We start from the raw sequence: 16400 nt of genomic DNA on the forward strand, positions 1-16400 counted from the left end.
ATGTATAAAATAATTTTAATCTCGCATCTGTTGCAAATGCATGTCATGTAACAACATGAATTCCTTGCACTACATGATTTTAACATTTGTTAATAATATTAAATGTGTCTGTGTATTTTGAAACGGCCCTTATTAAGTTCAAAAAGACTATGGTTTAGTAGTGTTATATTTATAAATTGTGACCACTGAAGATTGAAAGATTTTGGCATTAGTATTTTCACAAATAGCAGTAACTGATACGTTAGTGTTGATAAGTTCCTACAGTAATTATTGTAAACAGTGTGGAATTATTTTCAACAAAAAAAAACAGTTCAACAGTCGACTACTTTTGCTGAAAAAGTAACGAATTTTGCACGCAACATTTTCATTGCATGTGGAAAGGTCTTACTTATTTAAAAAGCCTGATTGCGGCTAGCAATTTTAAACGTTATAACATATATTTTTTCTTTGGTGTTTTTTATGCATCTGGAATATAGCGTCTTTCCGCTTTAGCACATCGTGTACTCATTGCACTAAGTGTAAAAAGTTGTATAAATAAAATAAATATATTTGAAGACCGCGTCTCAATTGGCAATTAGAAATGCCCTGCCTGCTGTACCTTATTTTTGTTATAATAACTGTTGCGTTTGTGACAACGCTTATCGCGCTCGCTGTGCCGGTATGGCAGGACTCGAGCGTGCAAACTGTGATGTCTTCTGTTACTGTGAAGACTTACACATACAGTGGGTTATGGAGTGTGTGCACGAGAACAGAGATAGTGGGTATGGACACCCTATCCTGTGATACATACCTTGAGGATGCCATTGACTGTAAGTATTTGAACAATATTTCGTAATTGTAAAAGTGTGCATCGGGAAGAAATCTTTATCTCTCCATGATAATTATGGTAAAATGGTAATGAATTTAGTACAGTGGCTTTATCTACTGCTTTGCCACCATTTTTTTTTATTTGAATTTTGAAGGTATAAATATGCAGCAGAACTGCATTTTGAACGCCCACGCATTATCAAGTCTTTTGAAGAAATTAGTTCATTTCTGCGAAATTATTTGTTTGATAGTGTCTTACGGTGTTCTGTAAGGGCGATACTTGTTTCGCTCCTTCGCTCTATAGACTGGTAAGGGCGACAGTGCGACAGTGCGATTATCTGATGCGATGGCACGATAATATGATATATGCAAAAATGCGATGCGAAGATGCTATATCAATATTATCGTACCTTAATTTGCATCGTGTGCTCGCTTTTCGCAGCCCATTATCGTAATATCGCCCCTCCACGTAAGAGTGAAATTACGACATTAAAATGCGAAAGATGCGATATAGCATTATCGTACCTTCGTAACATCACTATTGGGTAGAAGGGACGATACTGCTTTAACGTGATGCGAAAACAATGCAAAAGTACGATATTAATATTGTACTATCATATTTTCGTAATTTCGCCCTTAATTCGAACGGACGATAGTGTCAGAAAAAAGCAAAACCTTGATGTGAGAGTGCCATAATGTTTTTGCGTCTTCGTATCGTGTTTTCGCATTGTAATGTCGCGTCCACGTATCATACTATAATTTCTCTCTATCGCCATAACCCGTACACAGGGTGAAGGGGTGAAACAACGATGACCTTAACATAACACCATTATTGCTGGTAGTCACGGTTTTGAATATATAATGGGTTCCATTACAGTTTTCAAAAACATAAACTATAAAAATTTTGGTATTGAATTCAATAGCAAGTGCACCCTTATACTCTATCCTACTACAATTGAGAAATGCGAAACTAGTTACCAAATACGTATTGCCAAGTGCTTATCAAACAAAGAGCTGACTATATCAGTTATGAATGCATCCTTTAAATAGTCACAGGCCTTTGTTACATACTTTGTCTATAATAAATTTCTGTTTTCTAAACAATGTATTCAGGCGGTCTAGTGTTCTTATGGCCGGTAGAACATGTTACTATTTCAAGTTAGACAGGTAGAATATTGTATGTCTTAAATAATTAAAAGTTATATACAAAACGTTAACTCATAAAGTTTTTGTTTAAAGAATTTGACGATTAACATTTATCATTTAGCAATTAAGCTTTAGCTATTTGACATTTACTTTTCAATATGATAGGCTAGCGTTTGGTTTGTAGCATTTAGCATTAAGTAATTGACTTTTAGCATTAAGTAATTGGTATTTAGCATTACATATTTGGCATTTGGCAATTAGCATGGTGTACAGGCCTTCCATATTATTTTATTATGTTTGATAAATCAAATTCATGAATTCTCTAAATTTGTATGTCTATTTTTAGATCCCGGAAGTGTAAAAGGCGTGCAAGCGATGATGATTATAGGAGGGGCCCTAAGTGCGGCCGCCTTTGTTGCCATTATACTCAAGTGGTGTTGCTTTAAAACAAGTGATATTCTCGGGAAGATAGTGTCAATACTTTGCATTGGAGCGGGTAGGTTTATTAAGACTATAATATATATAGACATTTTCTTCTTTCTATAACAACGGGCGATACTCAAACGCACTGGCGTATGGCGGCTTTTCCTAAAAGGAATGGGTTTTGACCTTTCAACCTTTCCATGGAAGGAAAGCGTTACCTTAAATAAAATGCGACCACAGGCCGTCAAAAAGGATGCCTTCCACTGTTCCATCACAAACATTTCCTGCAAACTGAATTAAAAACCTTCCTAAATCCACCTACTTTGTTGCCACTTCCATTTTACGCTGAAAATGGAACCCCATCATGACCTTTTCTCGTCTAACTGTCCACCTATAAGGCACGGGATGCCAAACCACCAGCCATTTTGAGGAAAATGTTATCTATGGGCGGCGGTTACCGCCAAAATTAGTAAATATACAACCCACCCATAAACAAGTCAGTCAGTGCAGTGCATTTCAATGCCGTCTAGTCTAAAACTCCATCCCGTCCAATATATGTACATTCAACGCATTGTATTTTGAAACCATTTAATACAAAACTTCATTCCATCCATTTAAACATGGAACGATGCATTGAAAAACTTGTTGCGATGCACCGTAATATGAAATCATCAAATAAAACGTGACACCATGCAGCTCAAAGTGAACCCGTTTAACGCAACATGAGTACGTGCAGTGTAAGATGAAATGATTCATTACAACTTGACGCTGTTTTATGCATATTGACACCGCTTTGTGTAATTGAGAGCGGTGTATTAAAACTTGATACCATGCAGTCCAATGTGAAGTGAAACGATTAAAGTTTGGCGCCGTCTAATGCATACTGAAACGATGTCGTGTGATTTGGAGCGGCGTATCAAAATTTGATGCCATGCAGCCAAATGTGAAACCGTTTAATGAAACACGAGTTTGACCTGTTATAGATTATGGATCAGTTTTATAAAAAAAAATCTTCAAATTTTTCCTAAAACCAACTTTGTAGTACTATTCTCACGTTTAACCTTAAACTGTTCCTGCGATTTATCTGAATATTAAAAGGGACCTTACTTTCGTGAAACATCTTTCTTCTTAGGTGAAGCTTGATCAGAAGTAGGCTTTTTTTTTCTTTTCTTTTTGTTTTGGTTGGACAGGATCCTTTTCCGTTTTTAAACAATATTTCATTTAAGTTGAAAAGTCAGTTTCCTGGATATCATACGACCGAGCGAACGTAGCAGATACTTGTGGATATAAAGTTAATACTAGCATGAAATCAAGGATACTGACTGTCCATCTTCAATGAAGGACTGTTTAAAAACGGCTTATGATTCTCCGGCGCCACTCCCCTCCCACTCTCCACCTCTAACCTGCTCGCTTAGCTCAGTTAGGGTGAGCGCAGATGTACGGATCTTGGGGTCGCGAGTCCGATGCCCGGGCTTGGCTATGTTCTCCGTGACGATTTGATAAAAGACATTATGTCTCACATCATTCGTCCTCAGATTCATCAAAGACCTATAATATACATAATAGGTGTTGGATTCATGTAGGGAAGTTGGCAGTTACCTGCTGAGAACAGGTGTGTACTGGTACAGAATCCAAGAACACTGGTTAGGTTAACTGCCTGTCGTTACATAACTGAAATACTGCTGAAAAACGGCGTTAAACGAAAAACAATCAAACAACCCCGCCCCAACCCCACCCCCCCCCCCCCAAATCCCGACCCCAAAAAAAACAACAAACAAACAAAAATTGTGAAGTACATATAACATGTAAACATAAATTTCATAGGAATAAAAATTTACTCAATTTTGGCATTATTTTTTCTTTTACTGAGTCTGTTTCACGAAGCATACTTCTTACAAAGCTTTAACTGAGAAGAAAGATGTTTCACGAAATAAGGTCCCTTTAAATATTCAGATAAATCGCAGGAAATGTTTAAAATTAAATGTTAGATTTTTACCACAAGGTCGGTTTTAGGATAAATTTCAATATGTTTTTATGTAAAAACAAGAAAGAATATCCAACAGGGAAAACCACGTTCCAAATACACAGCCTCCCCAAAGGCACACACGAACAACACTCACAAACCACACATACAAACAAAATAAACATACAAGGACAAAACAAACAAATACAGGAACACAGTGGGGCACCGCCTTGGAACGGTTAGTGGCAAAACCACCACTAAGGAGTTTAAAGCGGTTTATAGTGCACCTAACCTCACTCTTAGTCCCATGTTATACCTAGCTGCCAGGTGAAACCCTAACATACGTTAAGGCAACAGAAGGAACGTATTGTAAAACTGAAAGGTTAAACCTATGAACTGATAGTCTTATTAACCTTTTACAATGCACGTACTGGTGTTTCATTAAACGGTTTCACATTTGGCTGCATGGCATCAAATTTTGATACGCCGCTCCAAATCACACGACATGGTTTCAGTATGCATTAGACGGCGCCAAACTTAATGAATCGTTTCACTTTACACTGCACGAACTCGTGTTGCGTTAAACGTCTTCACATTGGACTGCATGGCATCAAGTTTTTATACACCGCTCTCAATTACACAAAGCGGTGTCAATATGCATAAGACAGCGTCAAGTTGTAATGAATCATTTCATCTTACACTGTACGTACTCATGTTGTGTTAAACGGCTTCGCATTGAGCTGCATGGTTTTATGTTTTATTGGATGATTTCATATTACGGTGCATCGCAACAAGTTTTTCAATGCATCGTTCCATGTTTAAATGGATGGAATGAAGTTTTGTATTAAATGGTTTCAAAATACAATGCATTGAGTGTAAATATATTGGATGGGATGGAGTTTTGAACTAGACGACATTGAAATGTATTGCATTGACTGACTTGTTTATGAATGGATTGTATATTTCCTAATTTTGGCGGTAACCGCCGCCCATAGTTATCCCTTACTTTTTCCACTAAAGTAAATCGTAAACATATATGTGTTTTTTGTTTGTTCGTTTGTTTATCTAAATAAAACTATACATGTATATAACGAAATATATTGTATATTGTAAAATCTTGACAAGATTTAGTCTCACTGTAATTCATTGTGTAACTGCCTTAAAACCTTTATCTTCTTGCAAACATGTATAGGACTAATGTTAAAAAGCCTTTACTTAAAGTCGTTTTCATCACCAATATCACCATCGTACCCCTCCTCCTCCTTATCATCATCGACATCATCAACGTCGTCGACCTTATCGTCAACGTCATTATCATCATAATCATCATCATCATCGTCGTCCTTCTTCCATCATTATCATCTATGTTGATGTCGTCGTCCTCCTTCTTATCACCATCATCATCATCGACGACGACGTCTTCGTCATTGCCGGCGTCCTCCACATCATCACCATCATCATCTTGCTGGACGTCATCGTTTTCTTCGTCCTCTCAATCATCATCATCATCATCATCATCATCATCAATTTCAACGTCGTCATTTTCCTCTTCATCATCATCATCTTCTTCGTCGACGACTGCGTCATTGTCGTTGTTGTCGTCCTCCTCCTTCTAACCATCATTATCATTACAATTAGCATCATCATCACCGACGACGACGTCTCCGTCCACCTCATCATCATCACCACCATCGTTTTCGTCGACCTCATCGTCTCCTCCTCCTACTCCTTTGCATCATCTTTTGATGACGTCATGTTCTTCTTCATCATCATCAACATCTTCTTCGTCAATGGTTTCGTCATTACCGTCATTGTTCTCTTTATTATCATCTTCGACGACGTCGTCGTCCTCCTTTTGGTTAGAGAAATCAGTTTGTTTTCCCATAGACTTAATCTATAACATTTTGGCATGCACGGCCCTCCATAATTCGAAACAAGTACTTATTTAGTTGGTGGTCTCTTACCTCTTTATCATAATCTGTGACGACGTCGTCGTCCTCTTCTTCATCATTATGGTCAGAGATCACCAATGCAACAGAGAACAGGGAACTTACTTGGAATAAGGTAAGTGTATGGCTGGTTATAAGGTAATATTTGTCCGCTCTGATTTGTCAGACATGTAAACAAAACCCAAGAACTGATTTTTTTTTTCAAAATTGAATAGTGTACTGCATTTACAGTGTTTTATTATACATTCTTTTACAAAATTTGCCAAATTTTATGTGTATTGAAAAGGTTTTATCAAACGAATTTCTCCCGCCATGCCAACGATGTAAACAGGGAATCATCTCATTCACACGAAAATTACTTTTAAAAAGTATCACTATTCATATGTTTTACGTCCGATATTTTGGTGGAACTAAGATAGTTCTTGAAAAACATATGATCCGATATATATGTTTCGATTTATGGAAGGCCGTACACGCCATATTGTTATAATGGAAGTCTATGGGAAAACAATTGGTGGTCTCTGACCTATCATTTTCGACGGCGTCGTTGTCTTCATCGCACTCCTGTTGACCTTCATCACCGTGATCATTGTTGTCCTCATCTTTCTCATGACCATTCTATTTATTTTTTTATTTATTTACCTATTTTCAGCTGTGTTTCTGCTAATCGGAGCTATTGTCTGGTCAACAAAGGTCAAGAAAGATCAGGGTTTTGATGCGAAAGACCTCAATGCTGGTTTCGCGTTGACAATAATCGCAGCAGCTTTACTTCTCGTAGCAGGAGTAGTCGTCTGCTTTCTGGAATCTTAGAAAACAAAAGAAAATGTGATATAAATCATTCAATGTACATAAAGTTAAGCAAAGTTTCATGAAAGGATTGAATTTTACTTTACCTGTTTCATGTTTTCTGAATATACTTCAAACGCTAGCACTCGTTATAATAGCCCACGACTTAAATCAAGATAATCAAACCTCCAGGGTCTATTTCAAGACCAGTCTCCCGACGCACCTCTGATGCTACATAATTCCATTTAGCAACAGTGTCAATGAGGGTGACATCCATATTTAAACTCAATCATATAGTATGATTTCAAAAACCTCTTTGTTTATCGCAGAATATTTAGAGCCTGATTTTCGTTTTAGTTTAAATGGTAATCAAATCGTGCGAACTTAGTTAGATTGTGATTTAAATGCCGATGTAAGATCAACATTCAAAGACTTTTTGGCAAAACAACAACAACAATAAAACAACAAAAACAAACGAAAGACATACTAATATTGATATTATATTGGCACACGGTAGAATAGTGTTTTGCTGTAATTTTGTATGGTTGACCATAACAGAATTTTTGTTGTTTAGGAATGAAATTCATAGTTTGCCACATCATAAGTACTTTTTTTAGCTTGATGACTTTTGCGGAACCAAAATATTTTGGTTGCTCCGAAAGCAGTAAGAAATTACGTCGCTTTAAACGAACTTTATTTATACGACTTTTGATTATACCTTCTTATTCATAAACTAAACTTTTTTTATTATTTTCCAACATTTATTCACCCTTTTTGACATTTTTATATGTGTTAGCTTCTCATTGACCACTTATGCTTTGCTATCCAAAAAGAATACAAGAAATGGAAAAACTATTTTACAGTATCTTTGAACGTTGGTTGCTTTACTAGGGTTTTTGACACGTTGTAGGCGTTCAGACTCTAGCATTAAAAATCATACGTGCATGATTTTTCCAGAGGCGTTCAGATTTTAGTATTGTTAAGTATATGCATGATTTTGCTAGAGGCGTTCAGACTCTAGCATTGTACAGCACGTGCATGATTTTGCTAGATGCGTTCAGATTGTAGTATTGTACACGCACGTGCATGATTTTGCTGGATGCGTTCAGATTCTAGTATTGTACACGGACGTGCATGATTTTGCTAGAAACGTTCAGATTCTAGTATTGTACACGCACGTACATGATTTTGCTAGATGCGTTTAGATTTTAATATTGTACACGTACGTGCATGATTTTGCTAGATGCGTTCAGATTCTAGTATTGTACACGGACGTGCATGATTTTGCTAGAGGCGTTCAGATTCTAGTATTGTACACGTACGTGCATGATTTTGCTAGAGGCGTTCAGATTTTAGTATTGTACACGCACGTGCATGATTTTGCTAGATGCGTTCAGATTCTAGTATTGTACACGTACGTGCATGATTTTGCTAGAGGCGTTCAGATTCTAGTATTGTACACGCACGTACATGATTTTGCTAGATGCGTTCAGATTTTAATATTGTGCACGTACGTGCATGATTTTGCTAGAGGCGTTCAGATTCTAGTATTGTCCACGCACGTACACGATTTTGCTAGATGCGTTCAGATTTTAGTATTGTGCAAGTACGTGCATAATTTTGCTAGAGGCGTTCAGATTCTAGTATTGTGCACGTACGTGCATGATTTTGCTAGAGGCGTTCAGATTCTAGTATTGTACACGCACGTACATGATTTTGCTGGATGCGTTCAGATTTTAGTATTGTGCACACGTCCATGATTTTTTAGCTAATGGTTCAAATTTAGTATTGTCAAGTCTAACAGCGGCACAGATTTGCTAGATGACACGAAGCATGTCCAACGAACTGCAATGTAATTTTCTAACTCGAACTTAATATTTGAAAGCTCGAAATCAAAACTGAAACTAAAGTAATATGCAAACGAACCATTTAAATGAGGATTGGTATTTTTGTTTGTTTTCAACGTAATGTTTGCCAAATTTAATTTAAAGTTTTATTTGGGGATTTTTAACTACAGGGATATTTAGTTTCAAAGTATTGAAAGGTTTTAGGCCATATAATGGTCTAAATGGTGCAAACAAAAGTAACTAAAGGGAAATACAAATTAAATAAATCACATAATAACAATAAGTAAAAATATAGCGTTTCATTTTAACTAGGACACTGCGATTTGGGTCAGTGAGCTATAATGAGAGTGGCACTACACTTAAAATCAAAAAATGTCTTTTCTTTGATAACAATTTGTAGAGTTATATGCAATGATCAGATAAAATCGATTTTATCTATGTCAGCTGACTTGAAATACAAAAAAGGAAATGTTTTTCTTTAATAAACTGAAATTGGAATTTGCACCCATTGTTTCGTTAATTATTAAAGACAATGCAAGCATAGATGACAGATATGTTTTGCTTTTCGTGGTTACCAGTCCATGTAAAGCAAATTTGTTTCCTAAATAATGGGTCAGTGGGTTATGAACTTGCCTTGATGCTTAAAAGACATTCAAAGACTGGTTTCTTTATTGTTAGGACCGGTATCTTTTGTTTAAATATATCATTCTAAAGAGGTTACTTTCCAGTTACACCAGCATAGAATATGTAGAACCACCGAGCTGTCGAATATTAAAGATAAGCTGAAGTTAAATAGTCTTATGTAGAGTTCCAGCTCCAAGCTAGAAAGACATATGGGCCGTGCAATGGGAAAACCAACATAGTCGGTTTGCGACCAGCATGGATCCAGACCAGCCTGCGCAACTGCAAGTCTGATCTGGATCCATGCTGGTCGCTTTCAAAGTCTGTTTCAGTTACAGAACGTCTTAGCGAACAGCATAGATCCTGACCAGACTGTGCGGATGCGCAGGCTGGTCTGTATCCATGCTGGTCGCAAAGCCACTATGTTGGTTTTCTCATGGCATGGTTCATATAGGCTGACCATATATACGATATGATATGTAAGATGTTATTCAAATATGTAGTCAGAAGGGAATGCCATGAAACATTAAGTCGTCAAGTATAAAGAATGTGGATAAATCGAACATCATTAGTTTTATTATTTTATTACTTATTAGTTTAATTAAAACGTTGAGCGAGCGTCTGTGATAATTGTAGAACCGGTTATATGAATCACTTGTAAATGATTGGTAAACGAACGTTATTATGCTATGCCTGAGTTCCAGTCAGCTCTGCAATTTGTCAGCTAGTCTGGGACACAGTAAACTCAGAGAAAGGACACAGATGAAAAAAAGTTGTGTATGCACATCCCTAGGTCATATATTGAATAGAGTATGAATGTAAGAAGTAATATTATATTGTATCTAACTTACAGTTTGGAAGCAATATGCCAAAGGGAGACAACACTTGACGTTTCTTCGTGTAATTCTTCAATAGTGTATGTTCTTCCGTTCGGGTGTAGTCCTGCACTAAATAATATTCAAAACCACTATTTTTTTTTTTTTAGATTTCCCCTAAGCAAATGTATGGATGTTTTGCGGAAAATACTTCTTTCAATGAGTGAAAATCTATGAAGTATACCGACATGTACCTAGATGACTGTACTACGGAACGATTTTTTTACTGGTATATAGCATAATGCCACGAGAAGAATTTTTGTCTTATACTAATGGTCAAAAATAATTTCAGTTATCTTGGTCAAATTATTACAAATTTATAATATTACTTTGAGAGAAAATGACTTCTCATATGACACCAGTACTAGTTTTTTCCAGGAAGCGAACTCGAGAGTGGTTACAATAAGCTTGAAGCTTTCATCATAATCGAGCTAAAACAAATTAGTATAAACTAAACTGAACTTGGCACATGATGACTGTTGCCATGGAAAGAAAAACTGGTTATCGAATGTTACAGATGTACGACTACGTATGGTCTTATTAATATTTGGCAAAATCCAGATTGTTCTTGGTAAGCCTGTCTGCTTTGTAGAATAGTTAGTGTGTACTATTTTTTAGCTCGACAGATTGTAATGGAAACTTAACTTATTTAACCACTTCGAGATCCTCCGAAAAAAGCAACAAGTATTAGTGTCATATGAGAATACATTGTCGTGACCCCACTGGGGCTCGAACCCACATCCCCTGGGTTGAGGGGTATACAGATAAGGAAACTAGTTTTGTTTTAAGTTTGTATTACAATATTATATATTTTAGAGTACGTGCGTATAATTGAGCCGTGCCATGAGAAAACCAACATACTGCGCAGTCTGGTCAGGATCCATGCTGTTCGCTATCAAAGCCTACTGGAATTGGAAAAAAACTGTTAGCGAACAGCATGGATCCTGACCAGACTGCGCGGATCCAAGCTGGTCGCAAAGCCACTATGTTGGTTTTCTCATGGCGCGGCTCAATTATGAAACTTATCTAGATCTGATACCTGGTAATCAGAGAACATATAAGCGGAATAAGGATGTCCTCACATTTATTACTTGTACAGACTGGTCGTTATGATGTAAATAGAATTACTAGAAATGAAAGATATTGCATATAGTTATTGTGAGCTGAATGATATTGAGGATAAATATCACTTTTTGTATAATTAATCACAGGTGTCTGAAGCTCAATCAATAAAATATATATGCAGGTTAGATCTCTTGAAGAGATCGAAGATCTCTGAAAGAGATCCAGTACTAATTCATAGTATATTAAGTGGGTGGGGTATGGTAATGTATATATCTATTGATAGAGCTTCAAGCGCATGTGGTCCACTGTACAATTATATACGTAGAAATATATTAAAACTACGTGACATCAGGTATGTTAAAATTTGTTAAATACTAAGATGCTTCCTAATCTGGCTTATTTTATTCAAGCAGCTATGTCTCATATGACTCATCATTAATTTTGGTTAATCCATTATGTAATACTGTACCATCAAAAGTCCATAGTATAAATCTTTCTATGCTTATACAATACATATATTTCATTGTCGTTTTGTCGTTCTTAAGCGTAGAAATATATCACTCAGGGCCCAGTTGTTCGAAACTTTAACAGGCTGTTAAACTAACCGGCTGTTAAATCTTGATTCAAAATACTAGTCTTGGTGGGAAACACTAGTACATTATTATAGTTTTACTGTAAAGACATCTTAGTGTTCATAATCATTAACTCATCCATTAGTTTTTCTAAGTTTTCTAAAGTGTTGAAATATAACTCTAAAAGTTAAAGTTAGCTTAATCGCCTGTTAAAGTTTTGAACAACTGGACCCAGGCCTTCAGCCTTCGCAATAAGAACTCCAAACTCGGGTTGTTCTATACGATTACTTATTATTTCTTAATATTGAATGTTTTGAAAGAGATTATATAGTATGTACAAGTCTATAATAAAATTTCTGTTCTGTTCTGTTCCTAATACCTGAACTTAACCCGTCCACCTTGTATTAAATTATGCATAAAGTTTTCCCTGATTTGCACGATATTTCAATAACTTGTCATTATTTACGTTTCCGATTTTTAGTGGGTCATGGCCGTAATTTTCAATAAGGGTACACTACATAAAATTTCTATACTTTCTTTTTTGCAATACTACTTTATAACATACAGTCAAAGTAACAATTTAAATATGTGCCAAGATAATTCACTTTTTAAAGTTAGTATATTTGTCAGTTATATATTAATTTTTAAAAGGAAAGAAAGGTGCATTTATCTGAATTAAAGGTCTGGCATCATTCGTGACTTTAACATTATTCTATTAAATCGATCATATTCTACTTATTTTTGTTGTTTGATAAAATTATGACAAAATACATTGATTTTTAACAATTAAGTGTTAATATGTGAAGAAAAGGTATTCCGTAACAATAACATATATGGAATGCTATTATTGGGCGACCTTTTGTACTTGACAAGCCAACCGTCTTTAAAGAAGTATACCCGATTTTTCGCCAGTAAAAGGTAACGACAATCTGATCACCTCTGCCTTTATGCTACGCAATAGACTAATTCATAATTTTAACATGTCCAAAACATTACGAAATGATACATATTTCACTTGGGTAATGATTACATTTTACTCGGACTTTATCATAGACTCCCTGCGTAAAATCTCAATCTTTCAACTAAAATAAAGGTATTAAATTGATACAATATTTCAATGAAACTTCAAAGTTTTGCTGTTTGTAGCATCATCTGGGACTTGCGCAATGAGAAATCCTAATTTGATTTCTAAATTAGTGTGATACCTATTTCTTCTAAAGTCACTATATGTTCATTGTAAATATATTTCGTTATACCCAAGATACTCGAAAATGCAGCTCTCTGATTGGTCAGTTAGAAACTCCTAATGTACTGTGATGTCATGATAAAGTTATGAATACGGAAATACCCGATGTTTCACGATTAAAGGTATCTGTAAAGAGAGGAGAATGTGCACGATGTGACGGTAAAACCGTGCTAATTTTTCAGATTTATGGTAACGTATATTAACCGTTTTTAGTTAATAAAATCCTTACATTTTAAAATGCAGACATTTCCGATTAAATCGATCAAATGACGAAACTGGGTAATGTGGAGCAACTAGACGGTGACTAGTTTGTTTGTTTGTCTGTTGAAATAAAAGTTACCAGTTATAATTTCATAGTCTCAATGTAGAAGAAATTAAAAGTTGTTAAAATCATTTGAGATATGCCAGTCTCTCACACAGATGTAATAACATATTTTTCTCATAGTTTGTATATACATCAATTGCAGAAGTAAAATGTTTTAGCCAATAAAACTCTTGGAATATTGAAAGGATACCTTTATATTGTGCAACCGTTATAAAGTATTTAACGTCTGAATTTTACAAATATAAATATTAAGAAAATCATGTAAACGCCCGCGTATAAAATCTTATAGACTTACAAAGTCTGTTGAGATCAAATAGTCTGTAATAATATTAATTTCTTCACACTGACACTAAATTATTTTCTCAGAAAAATATTTTCTCTCTAGGCTCATCTCAACAAAGGCAAGAGATATTGTTATTTTTTTTTTTAGAAAGTGGTATCAGAGAGGATTGATTTTATGGCTAGGTGCTTTACATTCAATGACTCTAACGACTGATGCCAATCTAAAAATCTTATAAAGTTTACAAAAAACTTACATTGTCCCAAGCCTATATAACTAACTAAAAATAATCAATAAAAATACCTGTCTAAATAAATTGTATGGCTGACTACATGTTACTGTAAACGGCAGTGTTAAATATGATCATATACTCAGAAATTGCTGAATATTGACACTTCAGAGTCTTATTGAAATACTGTTATTATTATACGTATACATTAAAATACAATATTCAACCGTGACACTTATATATTTTATTACGATACCATCTATTTTCACAAAGATTACAGACACTAATATTGTTCATATATTGATTACCCGAATCCATGTTCTCTAGCCGTTTCTCTTTTTTTCTGTTTCGTTATGTTCTCTCGTGCCTTATCTTTCTTTTGACTACAGACTTAGAGACGTATTAGTATCTGTATATTCCAGCTCTAGATAAAACAGATCAACTTAAACTGAAAAAGTAAGTAGTGTCATATTTAGCAAAATTAATTAGGTTATACCCCTTTAATAAATCGGGTATGCAAATCCACTGAACAATGAAAGCCTATTTTTAGCCCGCAAATGACCCGAGTCATAAATTATTGATGATGCATAAATAATATATGTACACTCAGGAAAATGACTCAACGTTAATTGTATAGGAATAATAGAAATCGTGTCTTTTTACTTTCCATAACCTAAACGAATATATTGACTTTTCCGATCCATCTGTATTTTTAATAGTATATGGTAAAAGCGAAAATCCATCCATCCGTGGATATCTCCATTCCGATCTGAATTAAAATGAGGCCAGCGGATACATTTGACGTTTTAACACTTACCATTGTACAATCGCTTTAAGGAATTTCTAAACATAATACAGATGTTGAAAACGTACATGTATACATGACATTAACATTGTGTTGAAATGATTGCTCATTTGTAGTTTTGACAAAGGATTAACGCGGAATTATCCATTTGGCATTTACTCTCATGTCACCAGTTTAACAAGTAGAGCGCAAAATGTCATGTATTAAGAATGCAGGGATAGTGTGTACATATTAAAAAAAATAAAATTCTGTAAAAGTATTTGTTGATTTTTTGTTAAGATTTTTACGAGTTAGAAGGAGTTTTACCCGGGAGTGTGCGTGCTTATGAATTATTCTTAATATTCATATCAGTGGAAATTTAATCAGAAAGGCGTTTTTTTATTCAAAAATACGTGAATATCAAGGACTATAGTGGCGAAAATATAGGAATTTACAGATTCAGCCATGTTGTTGTCAGCAGCGGTTGTGGTATTTATTACGATACAGTCATCGACAGTTGGTGCTGAGACAAACACAGGTAATATGTGTACTTGGTTTCATTTTAAATAAAACAAAATTGCGTGTTTTCTATTCATCATTATAGCGGGTAAAGTATAATTTTAATTTTCAGATTTTTTTGTCATTTAAAAGCTTTATTTCGACATTTACAAGCGCTAAAGTCTGCTACCTAGGTTACTGAACGACACTATATTTAGAATACGAGACACAGCGATATGAGATGATTGGGAAGCCGAACAACTCGCCGCACTTGTCTTTGACGTCAACAGGCTCCAGATGAAAAATTTACATGACTTTTCATTTAAAGTCTGTCTATATCAGTAGATGTATGTGTGCTTGTTTTTATGCCCCCCCCCCCCCCCCCCCCACACACCTTCTCCCCCACTCCGTCTCCACAGAGAAAGACATACAGCATTCGCACTGTTCTTTAACGGCTTTAACAGTTAGTGTCCGAAAAGCTTTTAAGGGATTCCAAAGAAATTATTCACAAATGATTTTAGGTGTGTCGTACAAGAGTAAGGTCTGTATCTCAGAGGTCAAGGTCACATGGTATGAAAATCCAAACATGTATGTGGACATTCGTCTCGCCGCTTACGAGTGATGTCTCTAGTTGAAATATCTTCCTAAACAACCACAATGCGCAAGTGCTATTAAATCTTAATGAATGTAACTTCCAACCGTGAATAAATCCATATAATATTTTTGAGCCGCACCATGAGAAAACTAACATAGTTCATTTGCGACCAGCATGGATCCAGACTAGCCTGCCCATCCGTGCAGTCTGGTCAGAATCCATACTTTTCGTTAACGGTTTCTCTAATTATAATAGGGTTTGAAAGCGAACAGTATGGTCCGGTCAGGAGCCATGCTAGTCGCAGATGCACTATGTTGGTTTTCTCATGGTGCGGCTCGAATTATGATAGTGCGTATTGTAGTAATTATTCAAATTTATTTTCTCGCCAA

At 35.5% G+C, this 16400-nt stretch overlaps 2 protein-coding genes across 3 annotated transcripts in view; both read left to right on the top strand.

The window, feature by feature from the left end:
* The first annotated feature begins 224 nt into the window (after window positions 1-224).
* LOC123561531 (uncharacterized) lies at window positions 225-7208 on the top strand. The gene is made up of 3 exons (XM_045353982.2): window positions 225-809; window positions 2300-2449; window positions 6941-7208. Exons 1-3 carry the CDS (start codon window positions 581-583, stop codon window positions 7096-7098), a joined length of 537 nt encoding a protein of 178 aa, XP_045209917.2. The 5' UTR covers window positions 225-580; the 3' UTR covers window positions 7099-7208.
* Window positions 7209-14827: 7619 nt separating this feature from the next.
* LOC123552528 (uncharacterized) overlaps window positions 14828-16400 on the top strand; it is a 35105-nt gene continuing 33532 nt past the window's right edge. The window contains exon 1 of one of the 2 annotated variants that reach the window (XM_053525177.1): window positions 14828-15456. In XM_053525177.1, the coding sequence (XP_053381152.1) occupies window positions 15384-15456 (73 nt within the window). In that variant the 5' untranslated portion in view covers window positions 14828-15383. The remainder of the gene's footprint in view (window positions 15457-16400) is intronic. The other variant, XM_053525176.1, reaches the window with a different exon arrangement.

This window comes from Mercenaria mercenaria, chromosome 15 (assembly GCF_021730395.1).
Source record: "Mercenaria mercenaria strain notata chromosome 15, MADL_Memer_1, whole genome shotgun sequence".
Classification (NCBI taxonomy): domain Eukaryota; kingdom Metazoa; phylum Mollusca; class Bivalvia; order Venerida; family Veneridae; genus Mercenaria; species Mercenaria mercenaria.